This window comes from Rhododendron vialii, chromosome 10a, assembly GCF_030253575.1.
Source record: "Rhododendron vialii isolate Sample 1 chromosome 10a, ASM3025357v1".
In the NCBI taxonomy this organism is placed as follows: domain Eukaryota; kingdom Viridiplantae; phylum Streptophyta; class Magnoliopsida; order Ericales; family Ericaceae; genus Rhododendron; species Rhododendron vialii.
Window position 1 is genome coordinate 7556974 of NC_080566.1, and position 25583 is coordinate 7582556.

At 37.9% G+C, this 25583-nt stretch overlaps 2 protein-coding genes across 3 annotated transcripts in view; both read right to left on the reverse strand.

The window, feature by feature from the left end:
- LOC131304610 (transcription factor CYCLOIDEA-like) overlaps window positions 1-22473 on the reverse strand; it is a 76968-nt gene extending 54495 nt beyond the window's left edge. The window contains exons 1-3 of one of the 2 annotated variants that reach the window (XR_009192440.1): window positions 21412-22473; window positions 21182-21248; window positions 19279-19356 (exon numbers count right to left, since the gene is read on the reverse strand). Coding sequence is in view for 1 of the 2 variants with exons in the window: in XM_058331919.1 (XP_058187902.1) it covers window positions 21183-21248; window positions 21412-22149 (804 nt within the window). In the remaining variant the exon portion in view is untranslated. Of the gene's footprint in view, window positions 1-19278; window positions 19357-21040; window positions 21131-21171; window positions 21249-21411 lie in introns of those variants that run through there. The other variant, XM_058331919.1, reaches the window with a different exon arrangement.
- Window positions 5959-11114, reverse strand: LOC131302829 (uncharacterized). Its single transcript, XM_058329623.1, has 3 exons — window positions 11027-11114; window positions 8920-9609; window positions 5959-8833 (listed from the first exon to the last, which is right to left on the reverse strand). The coding sequence occupies exons 1-3, from the start codon at window positions 11112-11114 to the stop codon at window positions 8664-8666; spliced, it is 948 nt and encodes a 315-aa protein (XP_058185606.1). The 3' UTR covers window positions 5959-8663.
- Window positions 22474-25583: the final 3110 nt, after the last annotated feature.

A 25583-nucleotide genomic window follows, 5' to 3' on the forward strand; every position in this document is an offset into this window, starting at 1 on the left:
CATGTAAATGTTAGTATGATTTTTATACAAAACTTATGAATTAAAAAATGATGTGGGATGGTGGTTTGAGTTGGGTCTCCTGGTTGATTTGACCGTTCTCTCCTTCTCCGCGTCACTATGCAAGAGAAACAATTTGTTCGCATTGTCGGGCTGTAATTAACTAGCTAGCCCAGCAACACTCCGATGATTAAGTTATAGCTTGTGGAGAGAAGAGAAGAAGTACTTAGTACTTTAGAACTATTAGGAAGGGTGTACCTTCTCTAGGTTTTATCCCTTTGTTTTTAAAGACGGTTTACCCTTGCTCTATAAGTGCATGTGCAAGTCACGTGCCTGACATCATGCATAACCGACTCGGTTAGTGATGTCACAGTGACGCACGATGGGCGCGTGGCATTCACGTGCCCTCCTTAAATATCTTCCAACAGATCCTCGGATCTACCCACGGGTCGGGTATACGACGTCGGTCTAGACCGACCCGCCTTAGAAGAGGCCAAGGGCGGAACTAGCCTTGGGCTGTAACCCATGTCAACCACAAAAATCCAAAAAAGAAAAAAATTATATGTAAAATTCTTGTCCAAATAATTTTAGTCCAATCCATCATCTCATTCAACCCAACCCACCATCCAAAATTCACCCCTAGCCCAACCCATCATCAAAATGATTTCAGTTGGCAGTACCTCGAATCAAGAGGCTTTAGATCCATAAGTGTTTTCTTATTATACAGAGCACTGTTTGGTATGCTTAAGTTTGTACTTCTGTTATTAAATATAGAGTACCGACTAGTATATTTAGATTTGCTCTTATGTTGTTAAATGCAGAGCATTAGTTGGTGTGCTTAAATTTTTACTAATTTAGTTGATGCAAAGCACTGACTGATGTACTGAAATTGGTTTAAAATGATGGTTCTTTCAATCCTACTCTTTTTGGTTTAAATTATAATGGAACAACAGAACATTTTTTAAGATTTGTTTTGAGATTTGTTGATGTCTAAGGGTTTTTCCGGAAGCGTTTTTTAATATTGTGCATGTTAAAGGCACCATTGCATTTAACTCTTAAGAAATATATATCTGATGTCCTCACTTGTTACAATTTGGACATTCACAATATGCGAGGTCAATAGTATGATTTTGGTAGCAATATCCGGGGCATTGTTATACGCACTATTTTGCCCACCAAATTTTTTTTGGGTTAGCCCAAGGGCGTAACCAATTCTAACGTCCCACTATCATTTGGCCCGGCGTAACCAATTCTAACGTCCCACTATCATTTGGCCCATCTCGCCTGTCTTGGTGGTCTGATCTCAATCCGCTTTGACAGAATTAGTCCAGAACGGGTTCGGCCCAATCCCGGAGTCGGGTTCGTACCTAGAAAGCATTTGGCCATCGGGCCATCTTCAGCGGAAAATCCTAGCCGTACGAGTTCAGTAGGGCCGCCCTCTTCCTTTGCTCGTGCATCTCCTTCGTCCACACAAAAGCACACGTAAACAAAAAAAAAAAAAAAAAACTCATCTTTACACCACAAAAACACACACATACGTGTATATGTATATGTGTATATATATATATATATGTGTGTGTGTGTATATTTAGAGAGGGAGGGAGGGAGGGAGTACAGATTGATAGGCAGATTGAAGGGGGTAGGATCCAGTGATCTCGCCCTTGATGCTGTGGAGCCCGAAGCAGAGGGTGTTGTTTTGGAGCCCTCCGATTTCGTGTGCTATTGATTTCTCTGTGTTTGAAGCTTTCATTGCTCTCTCTTGTTGTTTCTGTCGGTGGCGGAGCCATGATTTTGACCCAGGAGGGCCCGCTTAAAAGACATATATTTTTTATCAGAATGCCGAACGTATACTTACTATATCATAAGATTTTGCTTTTACATTTATATTGAAATGATTATTTAGGCTATTTCAAATGTCACATGATAATTTTTTATTTAAAAAAGAAATTGATAGATAAGAATGTAAAATAACTAATTTTTTTATCAAATCGAACCAAAATCATGAAGATTATAAATAGCTATATATGAATCAGGGGTGTCAAATGGGCGGGTTTGGGTCAAAATGGGTAAGTTTCAAGTGGATTGGGTCTTTAATGGGTCATTGACCCATTTAGACCCATTAATTATGAGTCTAATTACCCATACCCAATCCAACCCATCTATTTAAAAGCAAATCCGACCCACCCATTAACCAAATTACATACTATATACTAGAATGACTAAAATACATATGTACACTAAAATGACCATATTACCCTTGTAAATTTAAAGGACTAAAATACCATGTACACTAAAATTACCTACTATCCCTCTACTACAAAAATGACCAAATTATCCATGTACACTTAATTACCATATTGGTCGCTCTTAATTACCAAATCGCAATGTATCCAAGTGGCTTTTTTTTTAATTTTTTATCTTTCAAATATTTTTCACATTTGTTAGTTTTTTGTCAAATTTTTAAGGATTATTGCTTTGTTATGACGAGAAGAATCTAGAAAGTAAAAAATTACGATCGAAATTCATATTTTTTTGAATAAAGACAAAAAAAATGGCTTATTTTTATCTTCATTCAAAAAATTTAGGTTTCGATCATAATTTTTTACTTTTTAGATTCCTCCTGGCGTGTCGAAGCAATAATCCATAAAAATTAATGAAAAACAAACAAATGCAAAAAAAATTGAATAAGGACAATAAAACAAGCCACGAACAAGCCAACTTTTGTGACTTACTCGTTGAGAAAAATCAAAAAAGTAAAAAAGTTATGATCGAAACTCATAAATTTTTTCAAAAAGACAAGAATAAGTATTTTTTTTTTGTCTTATTGACTTATTTTTGTCTTTATTCAAAAAAATATAAGTATCGATCAAATTTTTTTACTTTTTCGATTCCTCTCGTTGAAACGAATCAATAAGTCACAAAAGTTTGACGCAAAACAAAAAAAATGCAAAAAAATTTTGAATAAGGACAAAAAAATAAGTCACTTAACTTTTTAATTCAAATCCTATGCGGGACTAAATACCACGAGAGAAACTTAATTCACAGCAGAGCCGTGAATACGCGCTATTTCACCAGTTCATTCGCGCAATCAATGGATGAGATATGTTTTCAATTTTGACTGATCAAAAATAATTATTACCAGTCACAATTGATTTTTAATATCGTCCAAAATATATTTGGATGCGAGTGATTTAACACAAAAAAAATTAAATAAACACTATAGAGAGAGAGAGCGCTCCTTCCCATTGGAGAATCTTTTCATTCCTGGACAATGGCGTACCTGAAAGCCATGGATTCTGTCGGGGACGACTCCATTCTACCGTTCAGCTTTATTTTTCTGGTGGGTTACTTGCATGACCCAATGGGTCATTTAAGTTGATCCGATTAATGTCCAATTAAGACCCAATTAATAATGGGTTAATTGGGCTTGGATCCATTTTTACCCAACTAATAAATGGGTTGGATTGAGTCTATTTTTTAGTTGATGGATATGAGTTTGTTAATGGGTATGGGTTCAAGTTATCACCCCTAATACGAATATATATCAATAATATTCAAAATCCGATATATACAAAATAAAAATTTTAAAACTCGAACGCTCAGAAAGCTGAGGCCGAGAGGACCGAGGCCCTCCGGTCCTTAACATAGCTCCGCCCCTGGTTTCTCCTACTCTTCAGTGCTTCTGTGAGAGAGAAATTGAAAACTTCGATACTGCCGTGACTTTGGGGACAAGAAAAGAAGGCAAGGGCCGGCCCATAAGGGAAGTGGTAGGGCCTGGTCCACTGAACTCTGGGCCTACTGAGAAAAGCCCATGTTCCTTTACGTGGGTCTTGAGGTCCACTTCTGTAAAAGCCTCCGGGCTTCGTTTAGTCAAAGAAATTGGTGCAGGAAAAGTACTCCAAGATAATTATTGTAAAGTAGCGTAAATGAAAAGAAAAGAATTTCAAAAAATAATATGATCTATGACATCCAATCATGAAACTATCCATGAAAGTAAATGAATGATCAAGATTCACAGTGCAGTGAATTTGAATTTTTCCTCAGAAAGTTTTTCCTTTGTGCGTTCGTTTCATATTTGAAAAATGAAGAGAAAACTGAAAAGTATTTATGCTTAGTTGTGTAAAAATTAGTGTAGAAACAAGATTTGTGCAAAACTCTTACGTTTTTTGCTAGATAAGTTTGGATTAGAAGCCATGATGGAAAAGTTAAAGATTTGGGTAGCATAAAATGTAGGGAAATTAGGCATTTCCATATTTTCCTTTCTTTTTCCCTGCAACTTAACGAGACCGAAGTTAAAACACAATCTTTAGGATCTTAGATTTGTGGCGACTCTCTTGAGAGAAAGAAGAAGGGAAATATACTTACTATAAACAAACATCTTTTAGAAAGTTTTTAATTGGTCAAAAAACTAGATCATGTAAGTAGCTTCCTTTTGTTTGCCTTTTTATCAACAATTGAAGATTTGTTAAATTGTTAATGATTTATGAAAACATGTATTTGTACAAAAATAATAATTCTCATGCATTTGTGAAGTGCAGTTTAGAAAAAAAAAATGATTTTGTAAAGCTGAATTGTTTTTGTTCTTTTCACTTTGCTTATGTTTTTCTTTTGCAGATTAATCCACGAAATCAAGAATTTCAAATAGAACCAAGGTTGGTATCTGATGGGTTTCAATATCCTTCTATTGTGTGCTTCAATGCGTCAGCCAGTAGCTCAATGGGTAGGCCCAATGCCAAGGAACTTAAATGCTCTCTTCTAATAATTCTGAGGGTCGGAACGGTACATGAAAACTAGCCAAAAAAGTGTCGACGAAAGAAAAATGAAGGGTTTTCAGCATACCATATTTGAATAATTCCTCCTCCAAGCTAGTCTCCTTCAATGCAAAATGGCACCATCTCCGCTTCAATGTTAATGATCTACATCTTTGTTCGTAAGTTTCAACAATTAAATAGCACTAATAATCTATTGGTAAGTGCTTGGTCGAATTATTATTAGTATCGAACGTCTGAACGAATTGTGATTAAAATGAAAAAAAAGGGAAAAAAGAAAGGGCAACCATAATTATTATTTCTTTTTTTTTGTCAAAAAGGGAATAGTGTTATTCATCTGAAGGCAGAAGCCTAAACATCAGAGAATGAAAAACCCCATGGGGGTAAAGAGGTTGTCCACAAGCCGGAAGAACCACTGGAAAGAGTCATATTAGCACAATAATGTGCGGCTCGATTACAATCACGTTTGACATACTTAAACACACAAACCATAAATGAATCTCTAAGAATTATGCTGTCTTACACCAATATACCAATGTCAGATGGCGGTTCTATAGTCACAAGGCAGCTTCGAACAACCGTCTTCGAATCCCATAATAACCTTTGGCAGCCTCATCGTAATACCCAAGTTCAAACCATCTCTAATAGCAAGAGCTTCAGCAGGGGTAGTAATCCCCTTAAGAATATTGAGAGAAATTCCAATTACCTTGCCATCTACTTCTCGAGCTATAGCACCCGTACCACTTACATTTAATGCTTTGGACACTGTTGCATCAAAATTTATTTTCACCACGTTAAAGTCAAGCCGTCCTCCATGTACTCCGTTCAGCTCGAACAGATCGCAAAGAAGAGGAAGGTGGTTTCGTATTGGCCTCCAAAAACTCATGATAATCTCCAAGCGCTTTTCCGTTTACCGCCTCCGTCATCCATTTGATCCTAGTAAACACAAAGTCGTTCTGCGTTCTCCAAATCCACCCCAAATATACCTGGCCCAAGCCAACAGAAGAGGGGGGAAGATGACCATGGGTAACGCGGTCCAAGATGCAGCCCCACCAATCAGTTAAATTCTGAAATTCCATGAGCTCCTCCGGCCTTAAACGGAAAGGTGAAAGGATCCAAACTTTAATGGCAGGCTCACATCTAAAAAGAAGATGGATAATGGATTCCTCCCCCTTGCCGTAAACAGTACATATAGGGTCAGTTCTTATCTTCTTCTTTTTTTTTGGTAAGTTGAAACTTTTACAAAGCAAACCAATCAAAACAAAACCAATTAGAGGTCAAAACCTCAGTACAATCAGAGCAAACCTAACAAGCTAGGAGAAGAAAAATCAGTTCTTATCTTCCTCGATACTAAAGCCGAATTCGTTGCTACCTCGTCATTGAAGCACTCCCATACAAACACTTTGATTTTTGGATGAATTTTCAGACCCCACAATTTCTTCTGCACCGACGATAAAACACTGGACAAGCTTGTTTGAGCTGCTTGAACATTCACGTGACTTCCCATACCTTCTTTTTCCAAATGATAAGCTGACTTGACTGTGAAAGATCCAATTGAAGAGAGGTGCCAAATTTTTTGATCACGCCTTTGGGTGGAGCTAATCGGAATCGAGAGAATGGATTCAGCATCCTCTTGGTTGAAAGTATTTATGATCAAATCGTGCTTCCATGCCTATGTCGAGGGATCAATAAGGTCAGACACCTTCTCTAAGCCATCTCTCCTCGCCGTATTGCTGTTAACCTTAAAAGATAGATCCTTTGGCAACCAAGGATCCTCCCAAGCGAACTTGCCAATGCCATCATTTGTCAATTAACTCTCTTTCCCAAACTATACTTTTCCAAGCCCAAGAAGATTGATTATTAACCGGTACATACCAGAACAACGTGTTGGGGAAGTAGCGGCCTTTAAAAATACCAAAGCTTTGCAATTTCAGCTGACATTTGCTGCACAAGAGATTTCGGAAGATGAAAACAGGACATTGCATAATTTGGCTTCGCCAGCAAAACAGAATTAATTAATACCTCTCATCCAGCATTATTGAAAGAAAAATCGTCCCAGCTACTCAATTGTTTCATCATTCCATCTTTAATATAGGAGAACAACTCTCGTTTTGAATGCCCAAGGAAAATTGGCAGGCCTAAATACTTCGCGGCCCTTGCTTCCAAAGAAATACCCACTTTCATGGATAAACAAGACCTGGCTTCTGTTGGAGTGTTGGGGCTGAAAAGTACCGATGATTTCCCTTTATTCACCTTCTGACCTGAGGCAGCCTCATAAGATTCAAGAATGCTAAACAAAGCCCCACAATCCCTATCAGTAGCTTGGCTGTATACAATGGAATCATCCGCAAACAACAAATGAGAAATCAACGGACAATGCTTATTAATACGAAAGCCACGCAGAATGTTCTTACTTGCATAATCATTGAATAGGGCCGTGAGACCTTCACTGCATAGAAGAAAAAGATAAGGCGGAAGGGGACACCCTTGCCTTATACCTCTGCTTGGTTGAAAAGTTTCCCCCGCCTCCCCGTTTATCACGATGGAAATAGTGGCAGTCTTTACACACTCCATAACCAACCGACCCATCTTGGATGAAAGCCCAATCTTTCCAAAACGAGCTGAAAATAACTCCATTCGACCCTATCATAAGCTTTCGTCATATCCAATTTAAAAGCAGCCACTCCCTATTTGCCCCTCCGTTTGTGTCAAATGTAATGCGTGACTTCATGCGCAATTAGAATATTGTCCGTTATCTGACGCCCCTCCACAAATGCGCTTTGGTTTTTCAAAATAATGGATGGTAGAAATGATTTGAGACGATTGGCAAGGACTTTAGCAATGATCTTGTAGGAGGTAGTGCATAAGCTGATAGGGCAGAATTCTGTAACCTTAGTGGGCGCTGAAACCTAAGAACAATCTGTGTACGGGTTAAGCTTCTGAGCATCCTGTTGCTATGAAAACAACTTCTAACCGCTCGACAAACATCAACCCCTACTATATCCCAATATCTTTGAAAAAACCCAGCAGTCATCCCATCGTATCCTGGAGCTTTATTTGGTGGCATCTCAAACAAGGCTGCCTTGATTTCTCGCGAAGTAAAAGGCTTGAGCAGACTATTAATCATTGAACTTGTTAAGCGATGGGGTAGTAAGCTGCAAACTTGTTGCGCTTGAGAAGTGCTTTCGCCCGAATACAGATTGGTGAAAAAACTTTGAAATTCTGTTACAACTCCTTCATGATCCGAAATCCATTCTCCCCGAGCATTCTCTACACCTGAAATATGATTCCGTCGTCATCGTGCAACCGTGCTTGCATGGAAATACTTAGTGTTGCGATCCCCCGCTTGTAACCACTTCTGGTGCAACTTTTGCCACCAATACAACTCGTCTTTTTTCCATTCACATGCCGACCGGTCCTCAAGAGCCACCAACTTCGTCAAGTGGAATTCGCGACCTTTAATTTCCAGTTGTTTAATTTCCTCCTTAGTCTGCTCAATATTTCTTCTTGAATTGAGATTTTGCTTCACTCGCCACAATTTCAAAGCCAGACAACACTTCTTAATCTTTTGAGTGAAGCAAAAGAGCCTAGACCCAGTTATTCCTTGATCCCATTCAGATTGCACTATCCTTTTTACCTCTTCAATCTCGAACCACCGAGCATCAAACCGAAAGGGATCAACCGCTTCCTCACTTCAACCTTAGTGTGCAAAAGCAAAGCTTTGTGGTCTGAACCTATACAATCTAGATGTTCAACAAAAGCCTGACCATAATGTGAGCTTCACAGGTGTGATACCAATACTCTATCCAGTCTCGATTCTATAAAATCACTCCCCTTATGATTGTTTTCCAAGTAAAGGGATACCCTCTAAAACCCATATCTTCCAGACCACACCCATCAAGAAAAGATTGAAAACGAACAAAACTTTCCTCTATCACGTGATAATCCCCACCTTTTTTCACCTGGTTTTAGTATGTCATTGAAGTCTCCCCAAACTACAACATCAGAATTCAGCCCTTTTACATGCTCAGAAAGATCAATCAACTGCTGATAACGAATTCCATCCACTGGGCTTAAACAGAGATTAATAAGATGCCAGGAGTACAAAGAGTCTAAGCATTTCAATTTAAAATCTCTCTATAAAAAAAACTACCATATTTTAAGACTTCAAAAGCAACAGAGTCGTTCCAGAAAATACCCAAACCGCCCGAAAGGCCAATTGGGTCGATCCAGAAGCCATTATTCATACTAATACTTCTACGAACAGAATCTAATTTTTTTGGTTTTTGTTTTGTTTCGGACAGAAAAACAAAATCGGGAGAGTGGAGTTGAACCATCGATTTGAGTTGATGGCATGTCCAAGGCAATTCCACAATAACAGCTTCATTTGGCCACTGGGGCCACTCTCGGCTGGCTTCCTCCACCGTATTTGTAGAATTCGACTCTTCTATAGCACAGTCCAAATCCCCTTCGAGAACACCACTTGTTTGACGGGGCTTTTTTGCAGGCGAACACACTTCATTGTCCTCGGGATCAGAGCGCCTCTTCTCCCCAACACGAGGCCCTGAACCCGCGGAGGGGAAAGTCTCTTCTGATGGGCCGGGGCTATTATCTTGTACCCCCAACCCCCGGCCCTTGTCTGACTTCGACTTGCTACCCACTGGCCTTCCACGTTTCTTCGGAACCTGAGCGGAGACTTTCTTTTGAGAGATGGAGATAGTGGAACTTGCTCCAGGATTGAAAGACCCACCTGGGCAGGCAGAGGAATTCAAGCTCTGATTAGGGTAGACAGAAGGACAAGAAGGGTTTCGACAATTGGTAAAGGAGGCTGGGTGGAGATTATCTCATGGGGTGGGTGGGTGGGTGTATTAGACAGGCCAGTTATTGGTTGGGTTAGGGATGTGGGTTGAAAGCATTGGGGTTGGAAGATCAGGTGGGCTGACACAATTAGAAGGTGTTGGGTTGGGTTGGGTTTGGAGGATAGAATTCCTGGATGGTGAGTGAAGGGGTCAATAACATGTGGAAGAGGGTGTACAGTTGGGGTAAGCCCAATAATTGAACTAGGCCCAAATTCCACAATTTCAAGTAGGGCTGTTTGCGGTCTGGATCAGATCGGATTTGTAGAAATCCGAGGACCGAACCGCTAGTTACGATTTTTACAAAATAAAATCCCTATGGTTCAGTTCCAATTCAATCCGTGACTTGCAGATCGGTTACAATTTTATCCACGGATTAGGTTTCATAAGCAAGCAAAAATAAACATCGAACAAAAATATCTTCCATTAGGTGGTGTTCCACTAACTTCTTTTTCCACTTTTTTCGTTTTGTCCTTGTTTGAATTTTTTTCTCGTTCGGCAGTTTTGCGTCAAATTTTTTTTACTTTTTGATTCGTCTCGAAAAATTAAAAAAAAATTACTTTTGCTTAAATATTTTGAACAATGACCACTTTTAAGTATAAAAAAAAAAGTAGATTTTTTTAACTTAAAAGTGGTCTTTGTTCAAAATATTTGGGTAAAAGTAAAAAAAATTTAACTTTTCCGATTTGTCTCGTCTAGATGAATCAAAAAGTCAAAAAATTTGGCGCAAAACGAACAAACGCGAAAAAAATTCAAATAAGGACAAAATCCGTGAACTGAACCGCGAGACACGGTTTTTTAATTTTTTTAATTCGTGTCCGGACCATTAATCCACGAACAAAATTCAAAAGATACGGATCGATTCGAACCGAACCGGTTTCACGGTTCACCGGATTTTTTTTGCACAACCCAAATATTTCAAGGACACCCCAAGACTAGGGCTGCAAACGAGCCGAGCCGAGTTTTAGAGTGTTCGAGCTCGGCTCGAGAAGTATTTACAGAGCTCGAGCTCGGCTCGTTTATGAAACAAATATATATAAATATATATATATATATAAATAAATATAAATATGTAAAATATTATATATATATATATATTTATTTAAATATAAATATATATAATATAATTGAGCTCGCGAGCCAATTCGAGCCGAGTTTCGACTAGCTCGAGCTTGGCTCGTTTACAAAACGAGCTCAGGACTCGAGCTCGAGCTCGTTCGTTTGTGTCTCGAACCGAGCCGAGTTGAGCCGTTGTCGAGCCGAGCTCCGAGCCGCTCGCGAGCGGCTCGGATCGTTTGCAGCCCTGCCCAAGACCAAGAGCTGTTGGGTTTAAGGGATTTGGACGTTATCTTTGGTATTATGGGAAGGGATATCATATTATCACGCGGATTAGTTGGTAACAACATTCCATCTTCACCCGTATCTCCAATCTGCTCCGGCAAAACCGCGGAATTCTCATCAAACGCCCCTCCCGGTGACCGGAACCGGGCATATCAATAATTATAATTTGACATCCTAACTTTTATTTTCCTTCTTTTAAGTGCTTGGTCGAATTATGACTTGATAGGCCAATGGGTTCTAGCTTAATTGGTATATTCTGGTCCTCCTCATGCATGTGGGAGGTTAAGGTTTGAGCCCCGTCGTTGGCATTTGAAATTCAGGGTTACAGATAACCTCTAAATCTCCCTATGGACTAACCCAATAATATCCCGGCCTATGACCCCGCTAACTCTTGTTGATGAATGCAATCTTGAAAAAAAAGAAAAAGAATTACGACATCATATATGCCGGTGGGATGTGAAGACTTATTTTTGTTCTCCTTTTTCTAAAGGAGATGTACATCTGATCACAAGAGTCAAAATCATAGAGAGTGATATCTCTTTCTTTGGAATAATTATTCTGCAGTTTTAGGGCACCGCTACGAGGTGGCTCAACACCCTTCTTTTTTACACATTTTTGTGTGGCTCAGGACGAATTGTATGCACTCCACAGGAATATGTGTGGCTAGAAATTAAGAGTGTTAGAGCACCACATGGCGGTACACCGAGACCACGGAATAATCCTCTTTTTATAGACTTACCTTAGGGCTAGGTTGGTGTACCATGTAATAGAATAGTCCAATAGTGATCTTTAGTTAGTGAGATTTTCTAGTGTACCTGATGTTGAAAAAAAGAAAAGAATTATGACATGATATATGCAGGTGGGATGTGAAGACTTACTAAGCAGGTGTACGTCTGATCACAAGAGTCAAAATCTAGAGAGTGATACCTCTTTCTCTGGAATAATTATTCGGCAGTTTTACCAACGCCCTTCTCTACCACACATTTTTGTGTGGCTCAGGATGAATTGTTTGTACTCCGCAAGAATGTGTGGTAAGAAATTAAAGGTGTTAAAGCACCACATGGCGGTACACCGAGACCACATAATAATCCTCTTTATATAGACTTACCTCAGGACTACTAGGTTGGTGTACGTACCATGTAATAAAAAAGTCCAATCCCAATAGTGATATTTAGTTAGTGAGATTTTCTGGTGTACCCTGATGTTGAAAAAATCGACCAACCTACATACTTTCTTTAAATATGTTAATAACTCAAAGTAAAGGTCAGGTATGATTTCCTACGGCTATGTGGCAAAGTAAAGGTCAGGTATGATTTCCTATGGCTATGGCTATGGATATGTACCAATCGAATCCAATGTCTGATCCCCCTCCCACCCTTTTGAATGATAAAAGAAAAAGTCCAATGTCTGATTACAGAATTCTTGGAGGTTCTTATACGTAGTGAGAGAAGGAGTCTTGGATTTTTTTTACAATGTCCATCAACTTAAACTTGAAAACAATTTCAAGGGGTTGGCTCGGTGATGAAGGTTTGAAACTTAGGAATTCGCATTCTAAGAGCATCCACGGTGGAATAAGCAAAACAAAAAATTGTTAAAATTAGCAATGTTGAATCAAAAAGGTGCTCACATTGAAATAACCAAACCTAGCAACCTCTTAACAACTCATCAAATTTTGGTTCTTCAATAATCAAAGTTAGCAATATTTTATCAATAACCAAATTTTATCTCTCAATCAACTACACCAACATTACACAAAAACTTTCTTTCTTCCATTCTCTCTCTCTTTCAACAATGTTTTCAAAAAATAATTTTAAAAAACTGTAACTTTCAGATTTTTTTTTCCTGTTTTTTTTCATAAACTTTTTTTTTTACAAAAAACAATTTTTTTCAAAAATTTTAAAAACTATAAGTAAATAAAGTGTGTTTTTCAAAAATCTATTTTTGAAATTTCAAAACTTTCTTATAGAAAACTGTATTTATAGTTTTTAAAATTTCAAAACTATTTGTGTAAATATAATTCTTTCAAAATTTCTCAAAATTGTATTTACAGTTTTTAAGTGAACAGAGTGTGTTTTTTGAAAAACTGTTTTTTATTTCGGAAAACTAATTTTTTTTAACTGTTTTTAACATAAACTGTTTTTGTTTCCTTCAAATATCGTTTTTTTCAAAAAATATGCGTGAAATGAAGGAAATAAGTTTGGAGGGCCCATTGGTTTTTATTATGGGCAAAAAATAACCAATATGGGATTTAACATTGCTAATTTTAACAACCTTTAAATGGATAATCAAAAGCTGATGTGGTATGTTTTGATTATTCATATTTGCTTATTACACTGCTGATGCTCTAATGAGGATTCAGGTCCGAGACCTCTCAGGTGCTGTCAACTCTTTTTGGGCCCAATCTCAGGTGTTTCAGAAATTAGATTTGGGGTCAGGGTAGAGCTTTTGGTAATAATTTATTAATCTCCCAAATTTTTCGAATTGAGAGAGAAAGAAATCAGGGTCAAAGAATTTTAATGCAATAGAATCACCTTTTCTTTTTTACTTCTGAAAGGGTTATTTTCTAATTAATTTCACATGAATTTAGTTGAAAAAGGAAGTGCGTGCATTTGAATAAAAGAAAACTTCAAAAGGAATTTTGGTAATACTGCAGTAATCTTGAGTGATTTCCGAAAGGGTATTAATTTGCACACTCCCCTTATTTATCTTGAGTGACTTCGGAAAGGGTATTAGTGTTTTGCGCACTCCCCTTATTTATCATCCACATTCCTATTGTCATTCTTACAGAGACCGTGTAATAAGTTACCTGCTTTCAACGATGAAGTCCGAGTCCTAGGAGTTTATGTATATGTAAGTTCGAAAAATGAAAATAACTTGAAAGGTTTGCAAAATCTTTTTAATCTTTGCTGATTAGAATAGAGGAAAAATAGAATCACATCCATCATTTTACTAGTAATTTTTACCACAAATGTAAAATCCTGGCGGTTACCCTGTACTTGTTTTCAGCCCTATTTTTTTGGTAGTCTTTGACTTTGTTACCACTCATCTCCACTGGCTATTTATGTCACTCATTGGCTATTCATGTCATTCATTTTATCTGATAAATTTCTCTTTCTCAGGGCTCCACTTGGCTAGTCATGTCATTCATTTTATCTGATAAATTTCTCTTTCTCAGGGCTCCACTTGGCTAGTCATGTCATTCATTTAATCTGAGAAATTTCTCTTTCTCAGGGCTTCACTTGCCCGTGGCTTCTTGAGTTGTTGGTTTCGGAGCTTTGATTGGTAAGGAGTTAGACAAGAGAATGACTACTTAATGACGGATGAGAGTGTATGTTTTATTTTATTTTATTTTATTTTTCTTCAGATTCAATCGGTTTCTTTTCGGATTTAATCTGGTGGGTTGTTAATTTCCATCGATTTTTGCTATTGTCTTTGATATGGAGTTCCGCCATCCCAAGGCATCTTTTGTCTTAGTACTATAACTTCACTTATGCCGATCCTTGTTAATAACGGTGTAGAATAAGTGATGGCTCTTGCTTAGGCGTTAGACATCAATTTCGTCTCTTTGCTTTTTCTGTGTATATCGTTAGCTTTAGAGTTTGGTTGTGTCTCTATATCTCTGTATTCGGATGGAAATCTGTCACTAGCATATGGCTTGATCTGTTTCCGATTATAATCTTATGACTTGATAGGCCGTTGGGCTCTAGCTCAGTTGGGATATCTTAGTTCTTCCTATATGAAAGGCCAAGGTTCAAGCTCTATGGAATAGTCTCTGAAATTTTATGTGAATTAACCTATGGGCTATGTATACAATCTTTGGGAAGAAAAAAAAAAACAAAGAATTTTGACTTGATATATTCTGGTGGGATGTGAATGTGACTTTTATTTTGTTTTCCTTACTCTGGAATAATTATTCAACGGTTCTAGGACATCGCTATGTGGTGCCCCAATAGTCTTCTCTACTACACATTTTAGTGTGGCCCATGATGAATTGTTTGAATCCACAGTGTGTAGTGGTAAGAACAAGTGTCAAAGCACCACATGACGGTATACCGAAACCACAAAATAATCCTCTTTTTTATAGACTTACCTTAGGACTAGGTGGTGTACCATGTAATAAAAGAGTCCAATCTCAACAGTGATCTTTAGTTATTGAGATTTTCTAGTGTACCTGATGTTGAAAAAACCAACCAACATACATTCTTTAAATATATTTTAATAACTCATAAAGGTCAGGTATGATTTCTTACGGATTTGTACCAATCGAATCCAATATCGGATTAAAGAATTATTGGAGCTTCTTATTCTTATATACGTACTGAGAGAAGGTTTCTTGGATTTTTTTCACAATGTCCCCCAACTTGAAAACTAACGGAGGGGTTGGCTCGGTGGTGAAGGTTTAAGATTTAAGAATTTGAATTTTGGTTTGATTTTAATTGGGCTTCTCACTAGTGAGCAGTAAGATTCGGCTTCCAAAATTAGTCGAGGTATGCGTAATCAGCACAGACACCTAAGTTATCCAAGAAAAAAAATAAACCTTATCCTGAAAAGAGAGTAATATATATGATTTTAGTACTCCCATTTTATCGAAATGCATTCTTTGTTTGATTTTATTCACATGAATTTATAAAACTATGTTTGATATATTAACTTTTTCTTAATTCATTTTCGGTGTCCGAATTTTAAATTGTTCTTCAAGAACTTGAGCCAAGCCTGATGAAAAGGAAAACAAAAAAAAATCTATGTTTCAGAAATTAGATTTGGGGTCAGGGTAGAGCTTTTGGTAATTTTTAATCTCCCAAATTTTTCGAATTGAGAGAGAAAGAAATCAGGGTCACAGAATTTTAATGCAATGGAATCACCTATTCTTTTTACATCTGAAAGGGTTATTTTCTAATTAATTTCACATGAATTTAGTTGAAAAAGTAAGTGCATTTGAATAAAAGAAAACTTTAAAAGGAATTTTGGTATCCTACAGTTATCTTGAGTGATTTCCTAAAGGGTATTAATTTGCGCACTCCACTTATTTACCGTCCACACTTCTATTATCATCATTCTTATAGAGAACGTGTAATAAGCTACCGCTTTCGACGATGAAGTAGTCCCAGTCGTAGGAGTTTATATATATGTAAGTTCGAAAAATAAAAATAACTGAAAGGTTTGCAAAACCCCTATTCTTTGCTGATTAGAGTAGAGGAAAAATATTTTTATCTGCTCTCTGCTCTCTCCCTCTCTAACCCTAAAGAAGTCGCCTCCCCCATCTCCCTCCTTCCCCTTCCCCCAGGGTTTTATGCCCCTATGGGTGAAAGGATAGGAGAGATTTCTCCCCCTCATGGGGTTTTTCCATCTCCCAATCTTAGATCTCGGAGATTTTCTCTCGTTCCCCCTTCACCCCCATCCTCCTCCGCTCCAAACCACTATCTGCCACCCCTCCTCCGCCTCTTCCTCGGTATAGTTCAATGGCTTTTGGAGCCAGTGCCTTGCAAATCGTGGTCTCCGGAGGCATCTTTCCCCCCCCCCCCCGAGTGAGAGATCTAGGTAGGTAGATGAAATTTGCTCTGGTTCTATTACCGGTTTTTCTCTTCTTCTTCTTTCTAGTTTTCTTCTTTAGTGTCCCCTGTGTGAGATTTTTTCCCATTTGTGGAGCTTCTATCACACATGTGTGGGTGTTTTATGATGTTTTCTGCAGTGCTCCGTCCGTTTGGAGCGATGGGTTTAGCTGGAGTAGGGTGTAGTTTTTGGACTGAGTCCCTCCTATTTGATTTATTGATCCTTTGTTTAGGGATGGAGTTTTCTTTTGATGTATTAATTCTTGAACCTATAATATCACTTATTATCGTTTTGATAAAATACAAATAGAGGAAAAATAGAATCACATTCATCTTTTTATATTTTTTAGTATACATGTTCGCTACCACAACGATAAAATCCTGGCTCTGGTATAGACTCTGTACCCGCTTAATTTCAGCCCTTTTTTGGCAGTCTTTGACTGGAAAAATCAACCAATCTACATACATTCTTTAAATATATTAAAAACTCAAAGTACAGGTCAGGTATGATTTCCTATGGCTATAGATGTGTACCAATCGAATCCAATGTCTGATTAAAGAATTCTTGGAGGTTCTTATACGTACTGAGAGAAGGTTTCTTGGATTTTTTTTTACAATGTCCATCAACTTAAACATGAAAACAATCGCAAGGGTTTGGTTTGGTGGTGAAGGTTTGAGACTTAGGAATTCGCTTTCTACTTAGGATTCAGGTTCAAGACCTCTTAAGTGCTGTCAACTCTTTTTGGGCCAATTTTGTTACGAAATTTTACTCCGGCTTTAATTGGCTTCTCACCAATGGGCGGTGAGATTCAGCTCCCAAGATTAGTCGAGGTGCGCTCGTAAGCAACACAAACACCTGAGTTATCAAAAAAAAAATATTAACCTGAAAAGAGAGAGTATGTGATATGATTTTAGTACTCCCATTTTATCGAAATGCATTCCTTGTTTGGTTTTATTCATGTGAATTTATAAAGATATGCTTTTTTTTATAGGCATTTATAATGCTATGTTTGATATATAAACTTATTCTTAATTCTTTTTTGGTGTTCGAATTTTAAATTGTTCTTCAAGAACTTGAGCCAAGCCTGATGACAAAGCAAAAAAAAAAAAACTATATTTCAGAAATTAAATTTGGGGTTAGAGTATAGCTTTGGTAAATTTTAATTAATCTCCCAAAATTTTTGAATTGAGAGAGAATGAAATCAGGGTGAGAGAATTTTAATGCAACAGATCAATCACCTTTACTTTTTACACCTGAAAGGGTTATTTTCTAACTAATTTCAAATGAATTTAGTTGAAAAAGGAAGTGCATATGAATAAAAGAAAACTTTATAAAAGGAATTTTGGTATCCTACAGTTAATTTCCGAAAGGTTATTAATTTATGCACTCCACTTATTTACCATCCACACTCCTATTATCATCATTCTTATAGAGAACGTGTAATAAGCTATCGCTTTTGACGATGAAGTAGTCCAAGTCGTAGGAGTTTATATATCTGTAAGTTCAAAAAATAAAAATAACTGAAAGGTTTGCAAAATCCTTAATCTTTGCTGATTAGAATAGAGTAAAAATAGAATTGCATCCATCTTTTTTATTTTTTTTAGTATACAGTTTTGCCACCACAAAGGTAAAATCCTGGGTCTGTTACTCTGTACCTACTCAATTTCAGCCCTTTGTTTTTTTTTTTGGGCAGTCTTTGACTCTGTTAATTTCCACTCATCTCCTCTGGCTATTCATGTCACTCATTTTATCTGAGAAATTCTCTTTCTCAGGGCTCACTTGTCTCCTCTGTAAATAAAAACTTTCCCACTACAGTTTCTGTTATTTAGGGTGTTAAAAGCTACTGTATTTCAACTCCACTCCAGTCTCCTTAACTCGGAAATCATCCAGTTCAGTTTGGGTTTTCAGGGAGATTTTTTAGAATAGTGAATGGAGAGAGATAGATCGAGAAAATTTATTAGAGATTGTGCCCAGAGATTTTGAGACGTCAAAACAAATAAACAACCCAGGTACACATCCCAATTTACCTGGACCAACTCCTGTTTTTTCTGCTGAGAAAAAGGAGAGAAAACATTGAAACCTCTTAACTACTTGGAACTTGCTCTTTTCAGAAACCCTTGATTTAAAATTTAAAATTTAAAACTAAACCACAATAAAAACTAAAATGAGTTATCATGATGCATGTTAGGAATATTGGAGACTCGAACCCTGTTCGGTTTGGGTTTTGAGGAAGGTTTTAAAGTGTAATTAGTGAAGAGAGATTGATAGAGAAAATTTATTAGGGGCCGTACACAAGGATTTTGAGTACCCCAAACGAAAGTACTATTCCTAATTTATATTAACCTGGGAGTATATATTTAAATTGGAGGTTATATATGAATTAATGTAACTAGCTATCAGCTATTTGATTCTAATTAACTGACATTAACAAAATATTTGACGGACGCCATTATTAGTTTTTTTTTTTTTGTCAACATGGTAAGAAACTTGCATCGATAACAGATCATAGCAGTACATCAAAGAAGACAATTATCTTTTTCACAAGATTCGATAATCAATTAGGAGGTCTAGCTTCCCAAGTGCGAATGTCAGAAGCTCGCAAATAAAAAGAAAACTACAAATCCAAACCGATCAACTTTGCGACGAATATCTTCGATGACGACTTCCACTTCCGTATGGTAAGACCACACAGTGATGGTAAGTCAATCAAACCGATCTGATCGGACCACCACTGCCTCTGCCTTGTTTCATCAAAGAACCACCACCCACCGCCGCCGCCTTTATCGAGACTTGAAAACGGCATCTCGATGATAAAGGAGAAGCCAAAGAGAAGGGGAAAAACCCTAAAAGTGGTCAATATCCAAATACTGATTCAGATATTAAGGCAATTCAGTACTCTTTTTTTTCCCGATGACTTGAAATCTGTCTTAATAAACCGGTTAATTCAACTTAAGTCAGTAGGTAAATTAAATCTAAACAGATGTCAGCTACAATAATGTGGGAATCCGTATTGTAAGTTTTAACAGATGTCAGCTAAAAAAATATTGTAGTCAAAAAAGAGTTGAAAGATGTAATATTGTTGGCAATGAATTATCTTCTCAGAAACAGAAATTACTCTTTCTCATGTAAGTTCTGATCAAGTTCAAGTTCTGAAGGGCTGATTTTTGTTTTGCAAGGAGTTTATTTATGTTTGGCTATCCTCACCTGCCATGTTTGAAGCTGTCTCACCTCTATTGGGATGATGGAAATGATGCTTCTTCTTCTTTTTTTTTATCGGCAAAAAAATTTTTATTAGAACTCGACGAAAGGTACATTGAGGAGGCCAAACACTAGATACAAGAAAACTTGAATCATAGAGAGGGCCAGAAAAGAGAAAAGAAAGAAAGATACATTCAATGAAGAACTGAATGAAAGCATGATCGAAATACCCATTATCAATATACCAATTATCGAGTTTCCTTATAATAATATTTTTTCCATTTAAAAAAAAAAAAAGGGTACAAGTTCTAGAACACATATATTACTCACTTTCTTACATTTTTTAACTCACTTAAATGGTAGAGATTTGCACTATCCTAAATTTTTTTTTTTTTTGCTTGGAAAATATTTTTTTAATCTTTGAAAAAAATTACAAAGATTAAACGGCTCACGGACACACCGATAGAATAGCCACCCGAGACCCAAAACCAAAATAAGGCAAGATGCCAATCGAAACACCGCAATAAAAAGTCACACACCCTAAATAATCCAACAAACTATGCCCTAAACAACCTAGTGCCAAGAAATTAAACAAGGACATCTCAAATGAATCACCTTCCTCCTAATCATCGAGGGCATTGATCATTTCCACTAATTGTTCTTCCTCTATTTCAACGAATTTTTTTAAAATGAAATTTCCTCCCCTCTAAATTTAACTATCCTAGATTTTTATGATTGTAAGAGTCTAAAAAAGAGAGTCTAAAAGTAATTCCCTGCGATAATTCATTACAAATGATGTGGTAAATTATTTGATCATCACATCTCTCACGTTTTATAAACACAAAAATTTCAAAGATCTTTGATTTTTCACAATCGCAAGCATGTGCATTTTTTTGTAGAAATTAAACCACTATGGACCAACTGAAAAATGTAAATGAGAATCATTGTGTGAAAATTTTCGGTTTCACATATTACGTATATGAGTCCATAAATATCAAGACTCAACAGGTAATATTGCGGCATTTTAATACCCAAAAAAATGTAAATACTTGATCCACATCACTAATATATATAAAGAAAGAAACAAGACAAAGGGAAAATGAGAAAGCAAAATAGTGAAACCCAATTAAGATGCATATAAATTGAAATAACTAGCATCTCTGCGTTGTGATGCTTGTCTCTCATGCCTTCTTGTAATCCTTTTTTCTTATCAATAAAATATTTTTCTTTGCCGGTCAAAAAAAGAAAAAGAAAAAGAAATAACTAGCAACTTCATCATAATTCCAACTTGACACAATTCAATAGAAGCAATTTATTAAAAAAAATTGCCAATAAGAAAATAGAAGCAAATAAATTAAGGATACTTATTTATACAGACACTGCCATTTTCTTATTTGATTCCAAACTACCTCAATAATAATATAACAGTGATTTAAAAAAAGAAGAAGCAGCAGCTATATATACCTATACCTTAAACTATGTTACCATTGGCTGTAGATGTTGCAGGCCTTCCAAAGCTTGGTACAAACTCGAAATTCTGCAAATTAATAGCCAAAGTCATTCAGAAAAAATTAAAAAAACCTGGGGTTTTAAACAAAATTACTCTAAAATGGTAATCCTACCAATTACTTTCTAGGGTTTTTTTTTAAATAAATAAATAAATTCCTTGTAGGGTTATTGAGGTAACTTAACAAACTTACATCTTCTAAAATCTTTTTTTGCTCATCACTGGAAATTGGAGATCCCTTCAAATTGGATCTCAAGATCTTCTTCTCTCTTGTTCTTTCCCTGGCTCTCTCTCTTGCCCTTGCCCTAGACTGTCTTGAAGCAAGATATCTCTCATCAAATGCAGCCCTATCTCTCTGTAACTTGACCTTTTTGCCCTTGCCACCAGTATTGATCTCCAGTTCCTTCATCTTGGTACCCTCAAAGGCTCCTGCTGATGCCACTTCACATCCAGGGGCAGTAGAAGTCAGAGTACTCCTCTTTGCACCACCACTTGAGCCATCCTTCGCCTTGTTCAGCAGGTCCTTGATCTCTGTATTTGAGTTCTTTAGCAACCAATCAATGGTTTTGCTTGCTTTCTCGAACCCTAGCATGTCCTGGAGATCGAAGAACTTGCGAGCCGTCTCAATCGACAGCCTCACTCTCCGATCCCTCAGCCCTTGAGCCGTGGAAATCTTGCTGTGCTTGTGCTTCTTCGCGGCCTTCTTCCTCTTCGGCGGCACGCTCTTCGGACCAAAACTTTGTTCGACGGGTTCGCTGGCTTCTTGGTTTCTCGCCGGAGACTTGCTCGAAACCACCATGCCGAAAAGGGTATCGGTCAGGAGTAGATCCGAGTGGTACTGGAGGAAGAAATCGGTGGCATCAGCGCCGAGAAAGGGAGGAGGAGGAGAGAGGCGTGGGCAAAGGTATGCATTGTTGGTTGAAGAGAACATCTGCAAAATTAGCAAGTGAAGTTTGGTGGAATACAAACCCTAGCTTCTGAAAGCAACAAGGGGACGTATCCATGGATATATAGAGTAAGGATTAATGAAGAAGGACGAGATACATAATCTTGTCTCCCACCCAGTGGCAAATGCAAGTGAGACCCACTTCCCTTTTGTCTAGATGTGGAAAGATAGAGATGAGAGAGGGAGATAGATTGTGGTCGGATTCATCGGTGGAAGGGTGCTCGCGGTATCAATCAGAGCAAAAGTTGTGTGGTTTTTCTTCATTTATGGAGGTGGGGAACTAGGTCATACAATATTGGGGAGAGAGAGAGAGAGAGAGAGAGAGGGAGGGAGGGGGTAAGAGTGGAACCGTGACTGGATTGAAAGCTAGTACCACACTCCACATGGGAGGGCCGGTTAAAGGGTTTGATTTTTTATTTTTTTATTTTTTTGAACGGCAAAAAAAAGAATATTATTGATAGAAATAATACAGTACAAAAAGTTAGCATCCCAACGTGAGAATAACATCCTAACAATATTAGCACCCTATTTCACGACAATCGTATACTATTCAATTCCGAGGATTAACAAGAGATCAATCCAAACTAAGAACAACTTAAAAGAACTCTCAATTATCAATTGGATCAGCCAAGATAGGTAAAGAAGAATGATGCTTCACCTATCAGATTTTTCAAACAGTTGCATAGTCCATTCCCAAACAATGTAGAAGCATAATCCAATCTGTTAATATAACATGGTCATCATAATGAAGTATTCAAATCCACTCAATACTGTAAGTGGATAGCCATGAGCTCCTATACCATATCATATCAGCAGATTTCACACCAACCGTAGCAAGATAGAGCAAAGTGATAGCAACCCTTGATCATTGCTTGAGAATATATAATGAAGGGTTTGATAGCAACCCTTGATCATTGCTCGAGAATTATAGATCTTTGCTTGAGAATATATAATGAAGGGTTTGATAGCAACCCTTGATCATTGTTGAGAATATATAATGAAGGGTTTGATAGCAACCCTTGGTCATTGCTTGAGAATATATAATGAAAAAAGAGATGTAATTATTTATAAAGCTGAGTGATCTCAGCCGTTCATTTCGACAATGGACAGTCCGAATTGAACATAAACTGTTAACGACTGTAACGTCCCAAGCAAACCATTGGCTTAGTATTTTGATTTTGATCCACAAGCCACACCAAGATACTAATAGTAGCCCACAAGATTTCTTATATGCCCAAGATCGTCCATGTACACTTACAATATGGGACAAAGTATTACAATCTCCCCAATACTAATCAAACCAATAACCAAACGCCAAAGGCCGACATGGTCGTGTACACGGATAGCTCTGATACCACCTGTAATGTTCCAAACAGACTACAAGCCCAACACCTTGATTTTGATCCACAAGTCACACCACATGGCCCAAAAGCTTAAGCCCAAAGTACTAGTAGTAGCCCATAACGTTTGTTATATGTCCAAGATCATCTATGTAAACTTCTGATATGGGACGGAGTGTTACAACTACCGCTAAGAGATTATTTTCAATCCAAATCGTCCAAAATACTTTTGGACGACTAAGATTGAGCTCCGTAAACATTTGTTTATAGCTGCTCTATAAACAAGATTTTCTCATGAAAAAAATATGTTAAAAGGAAAAAATAGATGAAAAATAGTACAATATGCTCTCGACTCTTATGCTCGCAAGGTATGCACCCTGTTCAATAGCTTCTTCTTTTTTGTCATTCGTTAAACCTAATCTACTCAATCATTTTGTTCAATCACTTTAAATTCATAAATTTGTGTAAAAATCGTAATATCAAGACGACACTTACAACATAAATGCTTTCAATTGAAAGTTGGTGTTAGGAATCTCATGCAAATGTTACTCCCTCCGTTCATTTTTTAGTGTCCAGCTTCATAATTCCAACCTTTTTTATCGGCAAAAAGAAAATTTTATTAATCTTTGAAGCAGAATAAAAAGATTAAAAGGATCACAGGCACACCGGCAAAAGCCACCCGAGAACCATACCCAAAGAAAGGCAAAAAAACCAACCAAAAACACCACAAGAAGCACGAAAGCCTCAAAATAGCCCAACAGCCTAACACAAAAACAGCCACAAACTAAAAAAAATTAATCCTAAATCCAAACAACAACCGAAAGATACAAAACCGACAACCAAAACCGTCAATCTATGGACCTAAAAAACCTTCTTTTTTTTTTCTCTCTCTCTCTCTCTCTAAACTTATCGTCTCTACTAAGTCTTTTCTCCCTTGGCGCCACCACTGCCTGGGGGGGGGAGGAGCCGCCTTCCTCCTTCTTCCCCCCGAGCCTTTGTTCCTCCCTCTTCTCCACCTATCTCTCTCTCTCCTTCCTCTCTTTTCCTGATCGCGATTTTCCTCTGTTTTTCCCTCTGTTAGTCAGCTTCTCGGGGCACCGCCCTCTTCTGCGGGGAGGGCGTGGCGGTGGTTTGCAGCGCACTCCGTCACCGACCGAAAGTTTCCTTGGCTACCTCCGGAGGCCTAGCGGCGCTGGGTGCTTCGATTGTTCTGGTGGTTGTGGGGGGCAGAGTGAGGGTGATCGATCTGGCCGGTTTGGGTGGAGGCTTTGGGCGGTGGTGTGGTGGAGGTGGAGGTGTAGGTAGATTTGTTTAATCTCTGTTTTTGCAGGTTTTTTCAAAATCGATTGGCGAAGATGGCGGTCTGATCGGGTCGATTTCTCTCCGGTGGAGGCGAGGTGGTTGCGGTCCCCATGAATGGGTTGCTCTTGGTCGTCTTTTGTGTGCCGAATTCCGACCGGCAGTCTGTCTGATCTCTCATTTTGGGCGAGGGGCCGGCAGCTCTCTTCTTCTAGTTTGATGTTGATGTTGCTGCAGATTGATCTTGTTCTGGGGATTGTTCGGTGTTGGCTGTTTGTGGTGGTGGCTGGCCCTCCGGCCCTGGCTGCCTCAGTTTTCACTGGTCGTAGGCTGGTTCCCGCCGCCGTCTCTACATCTAAGAGAGGCGCTTGGCTTAACGGCGAGGTTGGGCCCCGGTGGTTTGTACGGCGATGGCTACTGGTGTAGTTAGGGTTTGTGGGATGGTTTGGGTGGGCCGGTCCAGGCTTGGGCCGGGTCTTGGGTTTTTGGGTTGTATTGTTTAATTTGGGTTTGGATTGAGCTTAATGTTTTATTTTGTTGTGGGCTCTGTTAGACCTTTAGGTGTTTTGGGTTTTGCCTTTGTGGTGTACTATCCAATTTTTTGTTGGATCCCTTTCCCCTTTTCCCGTTTTTAATAAAATTCATTTTTGCCGATCAAAAAAAAAAAAAAAACCCGTCAATCTATGACATCATCATCACATTTTTCACATCAATTTAATTTTACCTCCATTTTTCTACTTACCCTCTATGGAAACATCATCATTACATTTTTACTTACTA